Raw genomic sequence first — 20,852 nt, forward strand, 5'->3', positions numbered from 1 at the left:
TTATCAAATTTGGTGAATTTTTGAATAGCCATTTTAATATTGAAGATAGAAAATAAGCAACACTTTTGGCATATTATGCTTTATTATTTCAAGAAAAGTTAAAATGCAACTGAAACGCAAAAAGATTTTGTGTGGTGTGTGGAGAAGGTGCTGTGACTGATGGAACATGTCAAAAGTGGTTTGCTAAGTTCCATGCTGGAGATTTCTCACTGGAAGATGCTCCACAGTCAGGGTAAACCAGTTGAATTTGGTAGCAATCAAATTGAGGGATTGAGAGCAATCAGTGTTCTACCATGTGAGGTATAATCAACATACTCAAAATATCCAAATCAATAAAGTTATTGGTAAAAACGAAAAATGTGTATTTTACTTTATGGAAAAAACTAAACGGACTTTTTGGCCAACCCAGTATAATTAATCACATAGCCAACTGGCTATTAATTAACAAGTCTTATATGAGGTTCTTTATATTCTTTTTTCCCTTGAAGACTCACATTTGCTGGTGGTTTTTATCCCTTTCTTTTGTTAGGCCTAGAAAACTGTGAGTATCTTAAAATATAGTAGTAAGATTTGTGTTTGGAAAAAGCAGATTTATTGAAATTATACAATATAATTCTGAAATTACATTCCAGGAACACAGCATCACTTTCTAATGCTTTTATAGCCAGAAATGACATCATGTTTTCTCATACAGCTTTCTACTGTATTTCATGATTAAAGCACATATTAATATACACGCATCCTTTTGTAAAATCTGTTTAATAGCCTAATCTGTATATATAAGACACTGAGTAAAACATAAATCAATCAAATACTTTATACTTAGTCTTCTAAATTTGAGCAAGAAGTCAGTAGTATTGCCATCTTTGTCATCCCTGGTCACGGAGACAGATGAGGAGACCTTGCCTGGTCTACGTTATTAAAATATTATGTGATACATCCGGTCAAGATGGCAGCATAGGCAGACATGGCTTTCCTCTTTGCTCCTACTCAAAATTACAACTAAAATATACAACAACTATCATTCAGAACTGTCAGAAATCAAGATGAATGGAAGCCTGACAACTATGAACTTGAGTTGAATGGAAATCTGACAACTACGGAATTAAAGCAACCACATCCATCCCGACTGATAGAAGGGACAACGACATGGAACAGGCTGGTCCCACACCCACTTGTGGTGGATAAAAATTTGGGAAGGCTATCTCAGGAGCCAGGAGTTGCAGCCCCACACCAGGCCCCCCAGCCCAGGGTTCCAGTGCCAGGAAGATAAGTCCCCACAACTTCTGGTTTCAAAAACCCATGGGGATTGAGTTGGTAGAAGAAACTCCTGGAGCCCCAAGCAGTTCCTCTTAAAGAACCCACACTCAGACTCACTCAGACTCATTCCCTCTGAGCTCCAGCACCGGGATAGCGGATTGAAAGGCACAGGGAGAAACTGAAGTGTCGGACATCAAGGTGAGCAGAGGCCATTGTCCATTTTCTAAGCCCTCCTCCCACAGAGCCAGTAGGCTGGTAGCATATCTGAGACTCCATCAACCTGGCTAACACAGTTTGACCTGCCTTAGAGATTCTCAGAGACCCCACCCTACCCAACTCACAGGCCCACCAAAGCTGCTTTTCCGTGTGAATGGCTGGTCTCGGCTCATGTTTCACAGCTTTCTAAATCCTCTCAAACCAGCAACAGCTGGCTTCAGTGAGCCGCCCCTCCCCAGCCCAGTTCTAGCAGCAGGCAGCTTAGATTCACAGCATGGCTTCGCCTGGGGAACTCCAGGCCCAGCACCAGTAGCAGCCTATTCAGATTGCTTAATAGCTCAGGCACGGTGCCTGGGGCAAAAGACAGGTGGGGCTGACCCTGGCCTGCACCATCTGGGAAACCCCAGGGTCAGTGTACCCAGTGGACAGCCACAGACCACATCGGAGCACTGCCACCCTGCCCCTGCACAGCTGATTCTCCACAGAGGGCAGAGAGTTTAATGGTCAGTGGTCACGGCCAGTCCTTGCAGCTGACTGGCCTGAGTAAATCCCTCCCATTGATTTGCCAGCAGCAACCAAGACTCAACTACAAGAGGAGGTTGTACTCAGCCCACACAAAGGGCACAACTCCAGTACGCAGCTTGGGTGATAGGGGAGGCTGTGCCACTGGACCCTACAGGACACCTGCTACATTAGACCACACTACGAAGACATGGGGTCAACGCAGCTCTACCTCATACATAGAAACAAACACAGAGAGGCTGCCAAAATGAGGATACAAAGAAACATGGCCCAAATGAAATGACAGATCAAAACTCCAGAAAAATAGCTAAACAAAATGGAGATAAGTAGTCTATCAAATGCGGAGTTCAAAACACTGGTTATAAGGATGCCCAAGGAACATAGTGAGGGCCTCAACAGCATAAAAAAGATCAAGCAGAAACTAAGGATACACTAATTGAAATAAAAAACCATTCACAAGGAAACGACAGTAGAGTGGATGAAGCCAAGAATCAAATCAATGATTTGGAACATAAGGAAGTGAAAGAACAACCAATCAGAACACCAAGAAGAAAAAGGAATCCAAAAAAAAAATGAGAATATAAGCAGCCTCTGGAACAACTTCAAGAGGTGCAACATTTTGCATCATAGGGGTGCCAGAAGGAGAAGAGAAAGAACAAGAAATTGGAAATCTGAAAAAAGAGTGAAAGAAAACTTCCCTAATTTGGTGAAGGAAATAGACATGCAAGTCCAAGAAGCACAGAGAGTCCCAATTCTGATGGATACAAAGAGGTCCATCCAAGACATGACGTAATTAAAAGGCCAAAGGTTAAAAGATAGACTCTTAAAAGCAGCAAGAGAAAAGAAGTTAGTTACTGGAAGGTTGCCAGATAGGATGGCAGAGGACTGGGTGAAGAGGTGAGGGGATTGAGAAGTACAGATAGGTAGTTACAGAATAGCCACGGGGATGTAAAGTACAGCCTAGGAAATGGAGTAGCCAAAAAACTTAATGTGCATGACCCAAGGACATGAACAATGGTGCGGGGATTGCTAAGGGAGTTGAGGGTGCTGGATGGAGGGAGGGCAATGGAATAATCAGGACAACTCTAATAGTATAATCAATAAAATATAATTTTAAAAATAAAATATGTGAAACCCAATGACAAGCTGTATACCAGTAATTATAACATGTAAGTATAAAATGTTCTTAATTTTAAGTATCATGCTAGATTTAATTTCATGAGAACCAGTTTCTTTGTTTTTCAGAATTCTCTGCCTAATTTATGTGCCATCCTTAAATTTATCTTCTCAGATCAATGTGACATTTTCTTCTCCTTGTGATCACTTTATAGATGCTAATTCTTTTTCCTTCAGCAGAGCTTCTTATGACCAAGAGTAAGAAGCCAACAAAGAACAAAGGTTGCTGGATGGCAAACTAAGTGAAGGAAGTGAAGGAAAGACACAGTTTTTGTTTGATTTTGTTTTTTCCCTGAGGACCAGAATAAAAACACTGGATTAACATACATCTGCTTTTATTTATGTGTGTGTGTGTGTGTATATGTGTGTATGTGTAATGTCTTTTAGGGAGAACTTGAACGGCAGCTTTTGCAAGCCAATCCAATTCTGGAATCATTTGGAAATGCGAAGACTGTGAAAAATGATAACTCATCTCGTTTTGTAAGTTGAAATGTATCAGAAACTTTAAATTCCTCAGATTTCTACTTAAATGTGTAGTGTGATTAACTAAATACAATGCTTTCTGGATTTTCAGAAGAGGCTAGTTAATGTAGTATGGAGCAGTACTATCTAATAGAAATATAATGCAAGTCACCTGTAATTTAAAATTTTCTAGTAGGCACATTTTTAAAAGCAGTAAAAGGGAAAAATGTGAAAGTAATTGTAATCACAATCATTTTATGTATAAAAATAAATTCTTAAGTGGATATATAATGTCATAGCCTCTCTGAATTTATTATCTTTGATTGGAGATGATATATAATACCTCTCAGGGGGTTGGTATGGAGATTTAAAGATGTGTGTTTTCTACTAAACAGCACCAGGCATAATAAATGCTCAATAAATAAAGTTGGTATTCAATGTAGTAAATTGTCATTTTTATACCTTACTGTTTCTATGACATATGGACTTCAGAATAATTTGTCATGACTATTACTTTTCTTTAAAATTTCTTCTGCCCCTGGCAGGGCGGTTCAGTTTCTTGGAGCATCATCCCTTACACCAAAAAGTTGCTTGTTTGATTCCCGGTCAGGGCACATCCTTAGATTGTGAGTTCAAGTCTCCGGTCAGGGCATGTACCGGATGCAACCAATTGATGTTTCTGTCTCATGTCGATGCTTCTCTCTTCTCTCTCTTTCTCCCTCTTTCAAATCAATAGAAACATATCCTGGGGTGAGGATTTTAAAATATATTCTGTTCAACTATCTTAATTCATTGAAAGCTTTACTTGTTCTTTTAGTTTGATCAACTATAACAGTTTGCCTGAGAATATTATCCTAAGTGTTAGCCAGATTGGTATTAGTATGATGGTACCATCCTCCCCATTCCACCTGCTCAGAATCAACACTTTAATGGCAAATCACCTCTAAACCCATATTCAACAGAACAGGCATTCCTTCAGTAAACCTTTTGCCCTAGATTATAGTCATCAAGATTCAATGACCATTTCTATGGTCATTTTGGAGAGGGTCTTCAATTTCAGTTATTTCTACTTAAATTGTTTTGAATTAGTTCTGTGTTTTCTCCCTCTTCTGATATTAGAAGTATTGGCAGAAGTATTGGGAAATCTAAAATCATTGTCACATACTTTTGTATTCTGGGAATGTGAAGTTATGGTCTGCATGTTACTTTTCTGATGACATGGTCTCTTTGCTCAGTGAAAGTGACCAGGTTCGAGATCATAGAGGGCCGGGTAAACAGACAGGTAGCCAGAGGACCCTCTGAGTTGGCTAGGGTGGCCATAACAGAGCACCTCAGACTGGGGAACTTAAAAGCACAGAAATTAATTTTCGCACAGTTGGAGGCCAGAAGTCTCAGATTAGGGCGTTGGCAGGGTCGGTTTCTTCTGAGACCTTTCCCCTCTGCTTGTAAATGACTGTCTTCTCCCTCTGTCTTCAAGGGTCTTCCCTCCGTGAATGTCTGTGGCCTATTCTTCTCTTACAAGGACTACCATCATTTTAGATAAGACTAGGAACCTCCACAGTGACCTCATTTTAACTTAATTACCTCTGTGAAGACCCAGTCTCCAAATATCACCATGCTCTGAGGTCCTGGGAATTAGGGCTTGCATGTGTGAACTGAGGGGACCGGGGCAGAATTTAGCCCGTAGCACTGTCAGAGGTAGCGTAAGTACAAGGGGCTCTCCGAGCTGTGTAAGAAAGAGGGGTCTCTTTGCTTGGAAGATTGTTTATTCCTAGTCACACAAAATTTGAAGATTGACTTAATCCACATTCATTTAGTAATTATTTTATTTTATTTTATTTTATTTTATTTTATTTTATTTTATTTTATTTTATTTTAAGTACAAAGTGGGATAGCAAATGTGTCTGTGGCAGTAGGAAGCCTGGCTGTGACTTTTGGATTCACAAAACATCTGGGGAAGCTGAACTTTGTTTACAGAGTTTCTGTCATCCCGTGGGTCTTCACCATTGAGCCTGAGCCACAATTAAATCTTAGATTTTTCCTACTGGAAGCCCTGTGTTTAGTGGCTGTATCATGAGACAGAAGAAACAGTGAGCTACCAGCTTAGGTATGTGAATCTCCATGAAGATTTTCAAGGACTTCGTAGTGGAAAATACTTATTTTACCACATAAATAAGTTACCAGTCTATTCCGATTTTCTTCCCTAAACAACACTAAATTCAGGAGAAACAGTTTTGAGCCCATTTGTCTCATTTTTGCATAGAAAAGATAAATTGTTACTAATGAGTCATTTGTGTCTTTGATAAAGAATGTAATGACTCTGTTACTAAGTGGTAAGTATTCATATACTTGCCAGGGTTTTGAGTTTGAGATAGACAGAAGTGCAGTTCTGTATTAGTGACCTATTGCTCTGTAACAAATTACCCCAAACCTCGTGACTTAAGCAGAGCTTCTGTGTGGAGGGTGGTCTGGCTCAGGGTCTCTCACGAGGTTGTCATGAAGATGTTGTTGGCTATAGCTGCAGTCCTTTGAAGCCTTGAGGAGGCTGGAGGATCTTCTTCCAAGCTTCCTGAGGGAGCTTTTGGCAAGAAGCTTCGGTTCCTCGGGGTGGGTGCCTTTGTTCCTCACCTTAAGGCCTCTCCATAGAGCTGCCTGCTCCTGACATGGGAGCTGGCAGCCCCCAGAGCAAATGCTCTAAGAAAGCAAGACAGAAGCCACGCAGTGTTTTTTAAGACCCCACCTTGGAAGTCACATACCACCCCTTTGATGTATTCTCTTGGTCACACAGACCTGCCCTGAGGCAGTGTGGGAGGGAACTACGTATTGATGTGAATATCAGAAGCTGGGGGTTATAGAACTCATCTTGGAAACTGGCTACCACAAATCATTAGTGAGATTTCCATATTGACACAGGTAGGTTATAATCTTTAATTTGCATTAATTTAGGTCACTACTTCTCAACTGGGGACCCCCCAGGGGACATTTCATAGTGTTTCTGGAGACCGTTTTGGTCGTTCAGCTTGGGCAGTGGGTAGTGGTGGGCACCTGGTGTCTGGTGGGCAGAGGCCAGGGATGCTGCTCGTTTTAGAAAAAAATATTTTTGATTAAGGTAATGTTCTTAGACAAAGCTATTCATTGAACCAAGAAACAAAGGTATCTTTAAAGTGTTGACTTTGGGTTTTCATTTTTAGAAAGTCAACTTTATATTGATAGGTATAGTATCTTTTTTAAAGCATTAGTTCAGTAGCTGGCTAGTACTGTCTTAAGGCACTGACTACAAAAGACTACAAGTAGTTGATTTTAGTGGTTCCATAAAAAATAGTAAAGTTATTCATTCCATTGATTGACTGATGTTCAGGGAGAACATCTCTTTAGCAGTTGTCTGTGAGTGTTGCCAACACTTTGGTTCTCAGGGATTTAGAGAGTAGCCAGTATTGGCTCATTTTTAATTAAATTGTATATAATTTATATATATTTCTTGTTGTGCAGTTCAGTTAATTATCAAGCACCTATTCTTTGCCAGACACTGTGCTGCTTACTTGTTATCTCCACTTAATAGACTTCTCAAATTTAACATATTCCAGATGGAACTTTATCTTTCCTGTTCAAAACTTGTTTCTTAAGTCTCATTGTCACTATATTTACTATCAAATCACCCAGTTGCTTAAGAATAAAATAAAATAAAAACAACAACAAAAACCTAGAAAAACAGAATACCTAAGAGTTGCCCTTGGTTCAGCCTTTTTCTCATGGCCCATGTCCAGGCCAGGAGTAACCCCTATTGGTCACACTTCCGGCCTGTATTTCAAATCTCTCCACCTTCCTCCTCCTCCCTCTCCTAAGTTCCTAGTTAGTCTAAAACCCTATCTGAGGAATTTCCTCTGTTCTCTATCACAGTGTCTTACTGACCTCCCTCATAGCGCCTAATCATAGACTAAGTTAATGGCCCTGCTTACGTGTGGCTCTCCTGCTGGAAATGTGAGATCTCTTGACAGTAGCGACCTATCTGCCTGGTTTTCTGGATCCCTAGTTTCTGTCTCTGCCCCTCACAGTTAGTACATAGCAGGTGCAGGATCCCTTTAGTTGAAAGGTGGTTGCCTATTAAGTGCTAGACATTCTTCCAAGCCCTGGGAATGTATCAGGGGACAAAACCAGCGTCTCTGTTCTCATAGAGCTTGCCTTCATTTGAGTTTTACCTTTAATATACTTTCAACGACATTCCCTAAGGTCGAGTTGAACTCAGGGAGCATATTGTGTGTGCTAGACCCTCGGAGAGTGTGCATGCCCCAGTTTTTGAAGGATTAGCAGAAGATACGTGGAAGGCAGTGGCTCCGTGGACAGGACAGGCCTTGGGCTGGGATTGGTGTGAGACTTCATACTGGAAGAGTAATGTGATATCAAAAAAGTGAGTTGGGTGTACAGTGGAATTTCATGTAGTCAGTATTTACAAACCACATGCTTGCAGTGAAAAATATTTGAAACTGTAAACTGGGTAAGCTTTAGTATCCATTTGTTTCCATTTCTTTGATCTGAAATAGACAAGTAATTTCCTGAAGAATATCTTTCTTTCAAAGATGCTAACATATGGTTTGTATTAAGGGGGATTCTTTAGGAGAGCATTACCCTTATGAAAATAATCGTTCACAGTTACTCCAGTTCTTGGTTTATGGAGAAGTAAAATGCAGTCCAGATGGAGGGGATCTTACATAAAATGAATCTCTTGTAATGAAACTTTAAAAACAGGGATTTCAATTTCAAAATGATTGTATCAGCAGATACATCTTCCCTCAGAAAGTTTTAGTAGAAATCACTTTCTGTGTTTGTGCAAATCTTTTTTTCCCCCAGACTTGTTTAAGCCACTCTGGCTCTCCCAAACATATGTGCCTTTGGTAACCAGCCTCCGACAGTCGCGGCTAGATCCAGGCTCTAGGCACACTCCCTGCTGCCTGGCTGCCAGCTTACAGGGAGAGCGGGTCAGAGTCCTGCCCCCCAACAGGTCTTTTTCAGCAAGCAGACATTGAAAAGTTTTGTAAGTAAGTTGGATGCAGCCCCTGCCCTGTCTTTAGCCCTCTCCCCTACCTTTCCCTGCAGATTTACTGAGGCAGGTGGGACAGTGGCAGAGACAGGTATGGTCTGTACCAGCAACCAACATCTTCCAAATCAGTGCCTGCACATAGCCATTTTTCCCTCTTCTTTAAATTTTATTTTATTGATTATGCTATTACGGCTATTCCAACTTTACCCCTTTGCCCCACGCCACCCAGCACCACCTCCCACTCCCTCAAGAAATCCCCACTCCATTGTTCATGTCCATGGGTCATGCGTGTTAAGTTCTTTGGCTACTCCATTTCCTATTCTGTACCAAGGTCAGCCCCCACCTTGTTCTGTCCAGGGCCACCCTGCCTGAGCTGTTAAGCAGTCTGAGATGGTTGCTACTTGCCCTGGGCTTGGAGATTCCTGGGTGAAGCCAAGCCGTGAATCCAGGCTGGCTGCTGCTAGTGGTGGGCCTCAGGCCACTTAGCAACAGGTACAGGGGCTGGGGACTCACTGAGTCTGGCTAAAACATATCAGCATAGTGTGATGTGCCTGTTGGATAGGATTTAGGACATCGTGAAGCATGAGCCAAGACCAGCCGTTCAGTACATAGCCGTTTTAGAATGGAGCCCTAGACAGCCTTCTCAACACTGCAGACTCTAGACTTTCTAGAGTCTTAAATACCTTGTTCACACCAGAGTAGGGTGTCCGTGTATTTCTAATCAGTCCATCTCTTTTAATGCCATTTGTTTTACCCCAGGAATTTTTAATATCCATGATCATAAGTAACAAAGCTACTTAGTTCTCATGAAACTCATTTTACTAATTAACAAAGCTTCTGGGGTAGTTTGGAGGTTAGGATAGCAGACGCATATAAAAGTCATCTGGTCTTTAGGTTAAATCCTAGCTAATTATTCCTAAAATGGGATCTCCCATTTAGGCTAAACAGCTGCCTCTAGAGAGTGTAGATTTTTAGTGGGGGAACAAACACACATGCACAGCGCACTATGCTGATGTGTTTTAAAGTAAATTACAGCCCTGGCCAGTATGGCTTGGTTGGTTGGAGCGTTGTCCCATGGCCGAAGGGTTGCAGGTTCAGTTCCGGATCTGGGTGTGGACTGCCTGCAGTCTAGGTGTGTATGGAAGGCACTCGATCTGTGTTTCTTTTTCTCCCTTCCTCTCTCTCTAAAAGCAATGAAAAATGCCCTCGAGTGAGGATTAAAAAAAAAGTAAATTACATATTTTATTGTATAACAGCAGTAAGTACTAAAGTAGGAAGGAGAAAGATATTTTCAAAGTGTGAAACAAACCTGCATTACCCTGTAGTAAATTGCTAACAGTATAGGTTTAATTACTATAGATACATTATAGCCACTCAGAAAAAAGGTCTAGAAAATCGATGTCAATTCAAAAGGAATAACACTTTTTAAATAAGATTATTTTCTTATTATTTTCTTGACAGTGTCAGTATATCCAAGTTGTCCGATTGCACCTGTTGAGGGAAGCTTTTAATTTCTGTTGTACATGCAGGAGAGGATTCATAGTTGTCTTTCCTGCCCAGAGCTCCGGCAGGGAGCGTGCAGTCTCGCTGGGTCTTGCAGTGGCATTCAACATGTGTCTGACGTCAAGTGCATACTCTGCGTAATTCGTGCATAATGTACTTGTCATGGTTTTGGTTTTTTCTTTTTGTTTTTATAGGTGAAATTCTGGGTGAATATTCTGAGTACCATAACCTGACATGTGGAAATCAAATACGGAGTGGGCACTTTTACCACCAGTTTGTTCACATAATGTTTAAAAGATTAGAAGACCCACTTGAAAGTAAAACTCTTTGTTTTCCATTTTAGTCTAGATTTGTATTTTAATAAAAATGTTAATTCTGAAAGAATATGTATTACTGTGAGGAAAAGGCTTTTTAACTTAGAGATTTTATTTCATTCCCTCCCCTTCCCCACGAGAAGGAAGTGATTCCATATTCCACGGCCAGCTTCTTACCTCATCAGGATAGTCAAAATTCGGGGGAACGTGTGAATCCTGGACTGTTTGGGGATATCCAATAAACTGTTTCTTTTTAGTTGTGAAACTTCACTTTGTAATGTTGTCAAAGGACTTGGATAAATCTCGTAACATAACTGAGCCTGAAAGTCACTTAACAGAGAGAGTTGATGATTTTCGACTTTGTAAGGTTTTGTTTTGTTAAAATGTTTTCAAAAATACAATCAATTATAGAAGCTTTGGCTTCTGACCAAGATGTATTAGTTACTGAGTATGCTGCTTTGTGAGATACTGGTTTCTTTTGGGTATATATAGAAGCAGCAAAGTTGGAGGGAAGGGTTGGGGGGATACCCTAATCCACTCTGCCTCCTCCCCACACAACAGGCTTCTACCATCCCATTTCTTTCCTCATTCTGTATCTTTATTTCATTACTCTTTGCCTAAACATTTTCATGTAGCCAAAAGAGATCTCCCTACACTCTTAGAGTGGCCCGAACAGCGGCGGGCACCACTTAGCTGTGAGAAGAAAGGGAGCAGATTTGACTAGGGAACTGATGACAAAATTAGATCTTGTATGTTGGTGACTTTTTTTATCCAAGTTATTGACCACGTGCATAAATTACTTTGAGACATTTCTTGTTGGGTTACATGTTCAAAGAGCCAAAAACCTTTGTTTCTTCCATTTCTCCTTTGACTGTCTTTCCTATTTCATAGTTTCCCAAGAAGTAAGGAAAAAATAAATTCACTAAATATAAAATGGATAATGTTCAGTTTTATACTTTAAATTTATTAGAGTTCAAAGTTATCATTATAATAACTTTGTCTTATTTCCCAAGATTATCCTGTTTAATGAATATGAACTTCTAATTTGGGTGTCAGGAAAAATGAATAGGAAATAGTATAAGAAATAGAAAGCTTAAACAGCATGTTGATAAATACATAGTAAAGAAGTCAGACATGTTGAAATCTGAAAGTTTGTATCTCTATGTAACAAATTCTTTAACTGTTTTCTTCGGTGAGAATTATTTGATACCATATGATTTTGATTAAACTTCTGCAGTGTTAAAATGAGAATTTGAGAAAGTATTTCCTTAAACAGTTATGTTGGCAATGTATTCCTTGCAACTTTAAAGTAATGTCATTGTCTTTTGACTACTGTCTCTTAAAATAGCAATTTTTTATTAGCTTGATGAGTTAGTGTATAGATAATACAGCTGTTCAAAATTTGTAAAGAGTTTTAATCCTCAGTGTAACATCAGGACCCGATTTTAGCTTCTGAGTTCTTCTTTGAGTAGTTCCAAATATTTATAAGGACTAGTAATTTTTTAACTACTCTTTCTTAGGGTCTTCTCTAGAGGAAAGACAAAATTTACGTTTGAGGGGGTGGCTTAAGCAACAGAATTTAGATATCTAAAGTAGTCTCAATTTTCTCACAGTTCTGGAGGCTGGAAGTCTGAGATCAATTTTTTACAAAGTTCTTAATGATTAGGGTTTTGTTTTTATTATGTTATAGTACAGGAAGGTTGCCTATCCTACTGCTACTATTTTGGAATTTATTGAGGCTTTTTTTTTTCTTTCTTTTTTATTTGAGGCAATATAGTTAAGGTCCATTTTTGTAACCAACCCATGGATACTTTTCAGGGCACATTGGCTTACTATTTTAGGATAGTATTCAGATCCTCTATGACCTTTTTTTTAAATTTCTTCTTTGTAATTTATTTTCAGGGCAAGTTTATTCGGATCAACTTTGATGTAACTGGCTATATCGTCGGAGCCAACATTGAAACATGTATCCTTTTTCAGAATAGTATGATCCAAAATAAGGAATCATTTAACCTTCCCATGGCCTCAAAGCTACTCTTTGTGATATCACTCCCGTGATCAAGATGATAAAATTTAAGCCCAAAGAGATTGTGACTTGGTCAGATGCTTTCAACTACTGCATATTAACTCCAAAGTGATGTTTTGTTGTTGTTATTGGTGTTTGTTTACAGCACCAGGTTGTAACCTAATCACATGGCTGGGGAGGTGGAGAGCCCCGCTGAGGTGAGGATCACCTGAATATCATCAACCCAAAAAATGTCAGCGCGGTATGAGGACCTTCAGCTCAATGTCGTTATGTGGAACTACTCTTCAGTTACTGTTGTGTTTGCTTAGTTTTTACCATCTGTTTCTGATATCCGTAGGGTGGGCATGTACCTATTGAAACAGGCCTTATACAGTAAGCCACCAACGGGCAGTTCAATAGGGCATGTTGAACTCTGCCCTATTGAACTCTATAAAACGAACACAGTTAAAGAAATTTCAGTTAGTGTTAAAGAGAATAAAACTAGAGGGAAAAAGTGTCAGATACTTAGATTCATCCTAAGAAGTGATAGGTCTGCAAATTATTGAGTAAAGAGATAATAAAATAGAACTGATTCTGAATTGGTAGGATGCCAGTTAAGAAGGCTGCAGATGACAGACGGTTCTCTGATGCTTGTTAGAATGCTCTCCAGGGATAGAACGACATTGTTTCTATCCCTCAGTTAAAGGATAGGTCAAAATTTTCTTCCGAATTCAGAACTGTATTTCATGTTTCTAAATACACTCAGCCGAAAACACAAGAAACACTCGAAAACGATAGGGAAATGGAACTAGAGTTTTTTCGTATTGATTTGCTATGGCATCATTCATCTGAATGTATTTTTTACCAAATGTGGGGGATGGGTTTGGTATAGTGTGATTTAAAATTTAGGCCATGGGGCACATACAGAATTAAATCCGTTGGTGGCCCCAGAAGTGGCAGTCATCTTCCCAAGCAGTGAGTCTGGCGGTCTGTGAGAGCCCAATGTGACTGTTGACCCAGAGACACCCTGGGAGCAGCAGGGCAGGGAGAACACGAAGCCCAAAGAGGTCTCAGACGTGCACTTCGCGTACACAGGCAGGTGTGCAGTACGCTGAGTGAAGGAGCTGATTGGGGCTGGTCTGCTTGCACCGTGGGAAGCACAGGCCGGGTCGGCAGCCGCCGGCTCTAGGCACTGGCAGTAGCGGGTCTCCAGAGCGTGAAGGGAAGGCTAATAGTTCATCCGGTCGTAGGTGTCTCGAGACATCATTTAGAAAATGTACACGGGGAGACGGATGGTGAGTGGCTGCCACCACTTCTGTGAGGCTTTCAATAAAGCGGGGGGCTCTCGTGGGTGGCACAGTGGCAAAGCACGTACATTTTGGAGTTCAAGTTTTGATTCCTAGCTCTACCACTTGTTAGCTTTGTTATTTTAAATAATCTCTTTGTGCCTTGGTTTTCCTATTTGTAAAATTGTGATATTTCTGATATTATAAGGCTTTTCCTGCCTTAAACACCTGAACATCATTTTTTATAGATTCTTACAGTCCCTTATGTGGTGCTATGTCCTTGAATATAATCCAGATCAGGAGCAGGGTTGGGCGGCGTGAGTGAGGGAAGCACTCTGCGCTTTAGGTTCCCCGTTAGTCCAGTAGATGAGTGAAAAACATAAGTGGCATGTATTTCCCTTTTCTTTTTCTTACAAACTTTATTGCAGGGTAATTGATATGTATCAGAGAGAGAAAATATTTTACAAATTAAAGAGACATGGAAAGAGCACCCCTTTTCAATTTAATCCTTAACCATTTTTGCTCAGACCTTCTGGAAAAATCTCGTGCTGTTCGTCAAGCAAAAGATGAGCGTACTTTTCATATCTTTTACCAGCTGTTATCCGGAGCAGGAGAGCACCTAAAGTGTAAGTTACAGGGTTTTTTACCATTTCATGTTCATTTGAATGTCTTCATTTATTTTTCTTTTTTTTTGAGAGCGAGCGCGACATTTGGGGAAACAAATGTCTCAAAACTCTAGCTGGTCAAATTACGAACATGAAAATGAAATTGAATTTCCATGCCATGCAGTAAATACTTTTAAGTGGCAAGCATGGTGGTAGTTATTATCTCTTGTCCTTTTGTTTCTTTTTTAAAATTTTTAAATCAGAAGACAATTGATGCATTTTTATAAATTTCTGTTGCAACATTTATAAATATAAGCATAAGAAAAAATAAATTTACTTAATAAAATTAAGTTGAATACAAATTTGTATCCCTAGATTAACAACTAAATCTATATGTTATGCTTCCACCAGTAGTAGGAAGAGCCTATGGTGGATTTTCCTTTTTCTTTTTCTGTTGATTCTTTTTTCTTTTTTTGTCATGAATCACAAGGACTAGAAGCTTGGGCCTGGACAGGGTAGAATGGAGAATTCTGTTCTGGATCAGAAATTTGTTGGGTATATGAGGGAGAGGAGATGCACAACTTTCTGATTTTTCCCAAGTCACAAATTCAGTGCTTTTGTATGACTGTTATATATTCTCTAAATCTCACAAACAGATACATGCACAGCTATACTTTTCTCATCAGAAGTATAGGCATTTGCGATGAAATGCTTTTGCTGTGAAAGCATTGTACCCAGAAATTGATTAGAAAACAACCTGCAAGGAAAAAAATAAGCAACACATAGAGCCAACACGAGACTAAAAATTCAAGATTTTTAGCATGTAGCATCCGATGCTCAGAGGAGAAAACCCTCAGGCTTCCAGACTGGCCAGACAATTCTGCAATAGGAATGATCAAAAACCATAAAATCAAAGTGTTAAAAGATATAGAAAAAGCAACCAGTACACAGTAGAAGTTCATTAAATGTGATGTAGATCAGAATTAAGGGCTAGGAGCAATCGGAAATTCTCTGCAGGCAAGCATTACGAAGAAAGCTGGGAGCATGGGGTAACACCCATTATAGGGATAAATAGCCCTATCTTTTTCGATCCCTCCTGAGAAACATCCTTCTGTTCTCAAGGAGCACACTTATCAGAAGAGTAAGTTAATTTGTCTCTAATCTATGGCCCCTAACGTACAAGTAAGCAATGGCGTTATCCATTATAATGTTATACAAGTCGTATGTTGCACGTCACTCAAAAGCAAATTTACCACCAACAAACTGGCTTGAAGAAAGGGTTTCAGGGCCGGGCTGGGCCGAGGCCGTGCCCGGTTCATCTTCTCTACCTTCTCTATCTGCGTTTTTATCTTATGTCCACACAAGCCTCACTTTGGCCTCATAGTGTTTGCTATGACCTGCTTGCTAAGGTAAGAATATAGAATATGGGTTTAAAAGATTTGTAAAATATGTATTTAAATCTGAAAACAATAAGGTTTTAGTTCTCTGAAAAAGTTACATCCTTTCCCCGAATTCAAATACAATACTATGTAAGCCACTGTCCCCCAAACTCCAGTTGAGATGTTTGCAGTTTACATTATTATTTTGCTGTCTTGATACAGATGATGGAAAACTGTGTGTATATTTAACATGAACATATAAAGACAGAGAAAAGATGGGGGTAAAAAGCACGTGGTGGTGACGGTTTGGGGGTGAGCCCCCTTTCCCCGGGGTACCAGTGCCACCGGGCGTGGGCTTGCTTCAGTCTGTCGATGAGTATTTGTTTAATTGTATTCTGTTCTATTTTCTTTTAGCTGATTTGCTTCTTGAAGGATTTAACAACTACAGATTTCTCTCCAATGGTTATATTCCCATTCCGGGACAGCAAGACAAAGACAACTTTCAGGAGACGATGGAAGCAATGCATATAATGGGCTTCTCTCATGAAGAGATTCTGTGTATGTGGAATTTCTCTAAGATTCTGATACTCATTTAAATAAGACATAAATTGGGGGTGAATAGCCTAAACTAGAAAAAGATTAAGGAACTGAGAACTGTCTATAATTTTGTGAAATCCTGAGGCATATCTTGCTAAAAAGATATTTTGTACAGCTAATTTTTAGTCAAAATAAATTAGGATGTGTCTCTGTTATGTGCTGATGCAATATTTTCATTAATTTTTTCCTTTTTTTAATAAAGCAATGCTTAAAGTAGTATCTTCAGTGCTTCAGTTTGGAAATATTTCTTTCAAAAAGGAACGAAACACTGATCAAGCTTCAATGCCAGAAAATACAGGTAAACTGATGACTGCTGATTTTATATTTCTATGTAGATGGTGTGTTGTGTTCAAGAGAGAATGTTATGTTATGCAAACATAAAAAGCACTCCTGAAGCATTTCCACACGACTACGTGCCTGTGTAAGGGCCAGTCCGATGTCGTAAATGAGGGAAGCGATGCGTGCAGGACAAAACGTGGTGCTGGAGACTCTGCCCGGCGCCGGGAGGCATTAGGAATTGGGGGCGGGAGGAGGCAGAAGCTGCAGAGACCGCACAGCTCATCCAGAAGGGAGCTGCGGGCGCTGAGTCTGGCTGGTTGTTACTTTGGGATATACGCTCAGCCTTTGTCTTTCGTGGCTTTGGCACTTTTGAAGAATGCTGGCCAGTTATCAATACTTCGGAAATGTCCCACTATTTGGGTTTGTCTGATGTTTCTTCCTGATGAAATTCAGGTTATGCATTTGGTAAGAATATCACAGGAGTAATGCTGTCCTTGATACCTAGTATCAGGAGGCTTAGCATGTCAATTTGTCTCATTATTGGGATGTTCACTTTGATCAGTTGGTTACTGCAGAGTTTACCAGGTTTCTCCACTATCAGATTACTGTTTTCCTAATAAGTATTTGGGAGAGGAGAGAAGGGAGGGAGACACTTTAAGTCTAAGGAAATAAATCCAGTTGTTCATCAGACTCTCTGTACTAGTTAGAGCATCCATTTATGATGTTACCTGAAACAAGTATTGCTTGTGGTGTATGTGAGGTGACAACTATTTACATCATTCTTTTATATTTATTCCCTGGAATTGTACCATAAGGAAGAGCTTTTACTTTTTCATTCATTTACGTATTTATTTATATCAGGATAGACACATGGACTCTTATTTAAATAGGTCTATGGGCTTGCAATTCACTTTATAATTATTTACTTAACCTTGTCCTTGATTTGGCCATTAGGAGTTGGAACCTCTTCAGGTTAGCTCTTCAGTTATTTTGACATGACTGTCACTTTTTTTTTTTTTAAGCAGTTTCTTACTTTATGGCACCACAAAATGTTCCAGACTCATTTTATATTATTCCAATCCCGGCCCTGGCATTGGCCATCTTTCTACTGTTGCCTCACACTGAAAATTCGCTACCGGTGTCTGGGTGGTGGTGGTGCTCGGGTCTCATTTGTCTCAACCTCTCTCAGAGGAGGGAGACACACACACACACACACACACACACAATTTTCTTATTTCTATGTGTATATATTAAAAACCACAGATTTGTACTGATACCTCCAGTTTAGATCCAACACTACAAGGTCTATTTTAGCCACCTCCTTTTGAAATTCCTTTCTCTGACACTAAGAAATCTGGTTTATCTACCATATATTTGTTTATTTTTGTTCAGTCCTAGAATACCCATAAAATAGCTTCGGAATTACTACCTCATACCCCTTCGAAAAACAAACCTGCTCATCTGTGTATGTTTCTTTAGCATTAGAGTATGTAGTCAAAATACTGTTTTATTCTTCCCTCTTGCCTTTGCATGACTATGTTTTCATTTGTATTATAGGTAGCTTCATTTATTTGTTAGTATTGCATTTTGCCCCTGCCATTACCATCCTTTTTTTTTTTTAAAGATTTTATTTATTTTTAGAGGGGAAAGGAGGGAGGAAGGGAAGGAGAGAAACATGAATATGTGGGTGCCTCTCACATGCCACCCACTGGGGACCGGGCCTGCAACCCAGGCATGCGCCATGACTGGGAATCAAACCAGTGGCCCTTTGGTTCTCAGGCCAGTGCTCAATCCATTTAGCCACACCAACCAGGGCCTTTTTTACTTACTTTTTAGTATATGCAACATATAAATAATTCTGAAAGTTCTACCTACCCCGTTGGAAATCAGTCTCATTCATTGCTGATTTATTCTTCCTTGAGCAGCGCTTCTCAGCCCTGCAGCAAGTGTTTAGCCACCAAGGTACCAGCCCTCCATAAGGTGAATCAGTTTCGATGTCTGTTTAAACACTTAGCTGCGTTTCTTTATAATAACATCATAAAGCCCAAGTTATATTTGCATGGCCCAAAATACAAGCAAATTCTCTGTTTCCTAGGCTTTAATTAATTATTGTGTTTTCTTTTACTTCTGGAACTTTTTTCCCTAAGCCTGATTCTTTGAAGTAGATAGTCTCAGGAAGAAGGTTAAGAGATAGACAGAGGAACATGCATTATGCAGAAAGATATATGCCTCAGCATTTCAATGGCAAAAAGGAAGTAAACCAAGATATAACCACACTATGAAGTATATTTTTTAGCAGCTAAAGTGGCATTTATGATGCAAAGCAAAGGAGTGTGGGCAATTTGCCATTTGTACTTCGTATTTTTAAACTTCCTATTCGATACATATGCACATGTTTCCATACATTAACTAGAAGGAGCCAAGACCTTGCAGCTCAGCCGAGCAGTGGGTGAGAGCCAGTGAGAAGAGTCTCAAAGCAAAGGAAGCGCTCGCCCAGACAGGGCTTCTGATCGGTGCCAACAGCCTGGATTAGGGCTTTGAGCCAACTCGGGTAGGGTACACTTGTAAGAAATAGAGTTCAAAATATGCTTACCCTTGGAGAATTTTATTGTTATTTTAACACTTCAAAATTCATTCATTCATCCAAACACTTACTATTAATTATAATAATTTGTATACTTTTTGGATCTTCAGTATATTAGACAGTGAACTTCTGGTGAAGCAGGTGCCTTAATGCTGATGAGACTCAACAACAACAGAAGTTGCAGCTTTGTACCAAGTGCTCCGTGGTAGCCATGTATTCAAATAATTACTATTTTTAAAGCTTTTAGATTTCTGGCCTACCAAAATTTTATTAGGATCATTATGTGAGCATGACCAGTATCTTAGTTGAAATGATGATTTCAACTATTGTAAACACCATTTCTTTCATTCTGTGTGTTATCCATCGGTTCTAAGACTCAGTAACCTGCATTATTAGACATAATAAGTAATTGCTGGTTAATCGTCTCTCAGAGCCTAAGATGAGTGTTATTAATTTGAAAGAACGAAGGTATTTTTCATCAGACTTAAAACTTTTAGTTTATTTTTTACATATAATTTAATGATTATATATATTTCTGAATATAATTGAGTAATCATTAAATTATACTGTATTGATTACATAATTTAATGATTATTAAAGGTTTTTCAAGTGTCTATTGAATATACTGTGATTAGACTTATAATTAGGAGCCTAGTATTTAGGAGATTTTTTTACACTCCAGCTGCACAGAAGCTCTGCCATCTTCTTGGGATGAATGTGATGGAGTTTACTCGGGCTATCCTTACGCCCCGGATCAAGGTCGGCCGAGACTACGTGCAGAAAGCCCAGACCAAAGAACAAGTATATTTATCATTAATTATTATGCATTTGTTTGAATGATTGGCATGTAACAAACTGAGTCAACTTAACACTGTATGATATGGATGTTTCTTGGTACTAATTGAGTAGTTTTTCTCTTGTATAGTTTTTTCTTTTTTAGAAAAATTTTAAAGGTGACTTTTTTAAAAAAGGAAATTTGAAATAACACCTTGAGTTTTCCCCAGGTAGACAGATTTTCCAGGAGGACAAAGCTGTGTCTTTCTGGAGCCCACCCAGCAGTGGGGATCCTGCCCCTTGTCCCTCCCTGGGTGTGTGGCACAGCACCAAGAATAGGGGAGTGGGATTCACCCATTTCCTGGTGGACTCCTTTAATGCCCCAAGCAGATACGCTGCATGGAGCCCCAGGGACATAGGGAGGGGTTAATTTTTATTGGGCGTTTTCACCCTTCCCTTAAATTCATAAACTCTAGTTTATATTTAATTGTACTAACACTCTTTGCTGATGTGTAAAGTTGAGCTATGATTAAGCACTTAAATGCTATTCCAGGTTCTTTGAGCACTGTAGAACATTAAACTCCATATAACAACCATTAATGCTTTGTTAAGATCGTTTTAAGAATAAAAGGTTGGTGTTATGTAATTATAGGCAGATTTTGCAGTAGAAGCATTGGCAAAAGCTACCTATGAGCGGCTTTTTCGCTGGCTTGTTCACCGTATCAATAAAGCTCTGGATAGGACCAAACGCCAGGGAGCATCTTTCATTGGAATCCTGGATATTGCTGGATTTGAAATTTTTGAGGTATGTCTCATCTCTCCTGCTTTCTCTTCAGCTTCTTCTTTTAACCGCCA

At 39.5% G+C, this 20,852-nt stretch overlaps 1 protein-coding gene across 2 annotated transcripts in view; it reads left to right on the forward strand.

Annotated features, from left to right (window-relative positions):
• MYH10 (myosin heavy chain 10) overlaps positions 1-20,852 on the forward strand; it is a 141,450-nt gene that overhangs the window by 56,665 nt on the left and 63,933 nt on the right. For both annotated transcript variants that reach the window (XM_054575679.1, XM_054575680.1), the window contains exons 6-12: positions 3,562-3,654; positions 12,391-12,454; positions 14,307-14,405; positions 16,178-16,321; positions 16,563-16,658; positions 19,906-20,024; positions 20,650-20,802. In XM_054575679.1, coding sequence (XP_054431654.1) covers positions 3,562-3,654; positions 12,391-12,454; positions 14,307-14,405; positions 16,178-16,321; positions 16,563-16,658; positions 19,906-20,024; positions 20,650-20,802 — 768 coding nt within the window. The remainder of the gene's footprint in view (positions 1-3,561; positions 3,655-12,390; positions 12,455-14,306; positions 14,406-16,177; positions 16,322-16,562; positions 16,659-19,905; positions 20,025-20,649; positions 20,803-20,852) is intronic.

Source organism: Pteronotus mesoamericanus, unplaced genomic scaffold (assembly GCF_021234165.1).
Source record: "Pteronotus mesoamericanus isolate MK-2021 breed Mesoamerican mustached bat unplaced genomic scaffold, CSHL_Meso_final contig_317, whole genome shotgun sequence".
Classification (NCBI taxonomy): domain Eukaryota; kingdom Metazoa; phylum Chordata; class Mammalia; order Chiroptera; family Mormoopidae; genus Pteronotus; species Pteronotus mesoamericanus.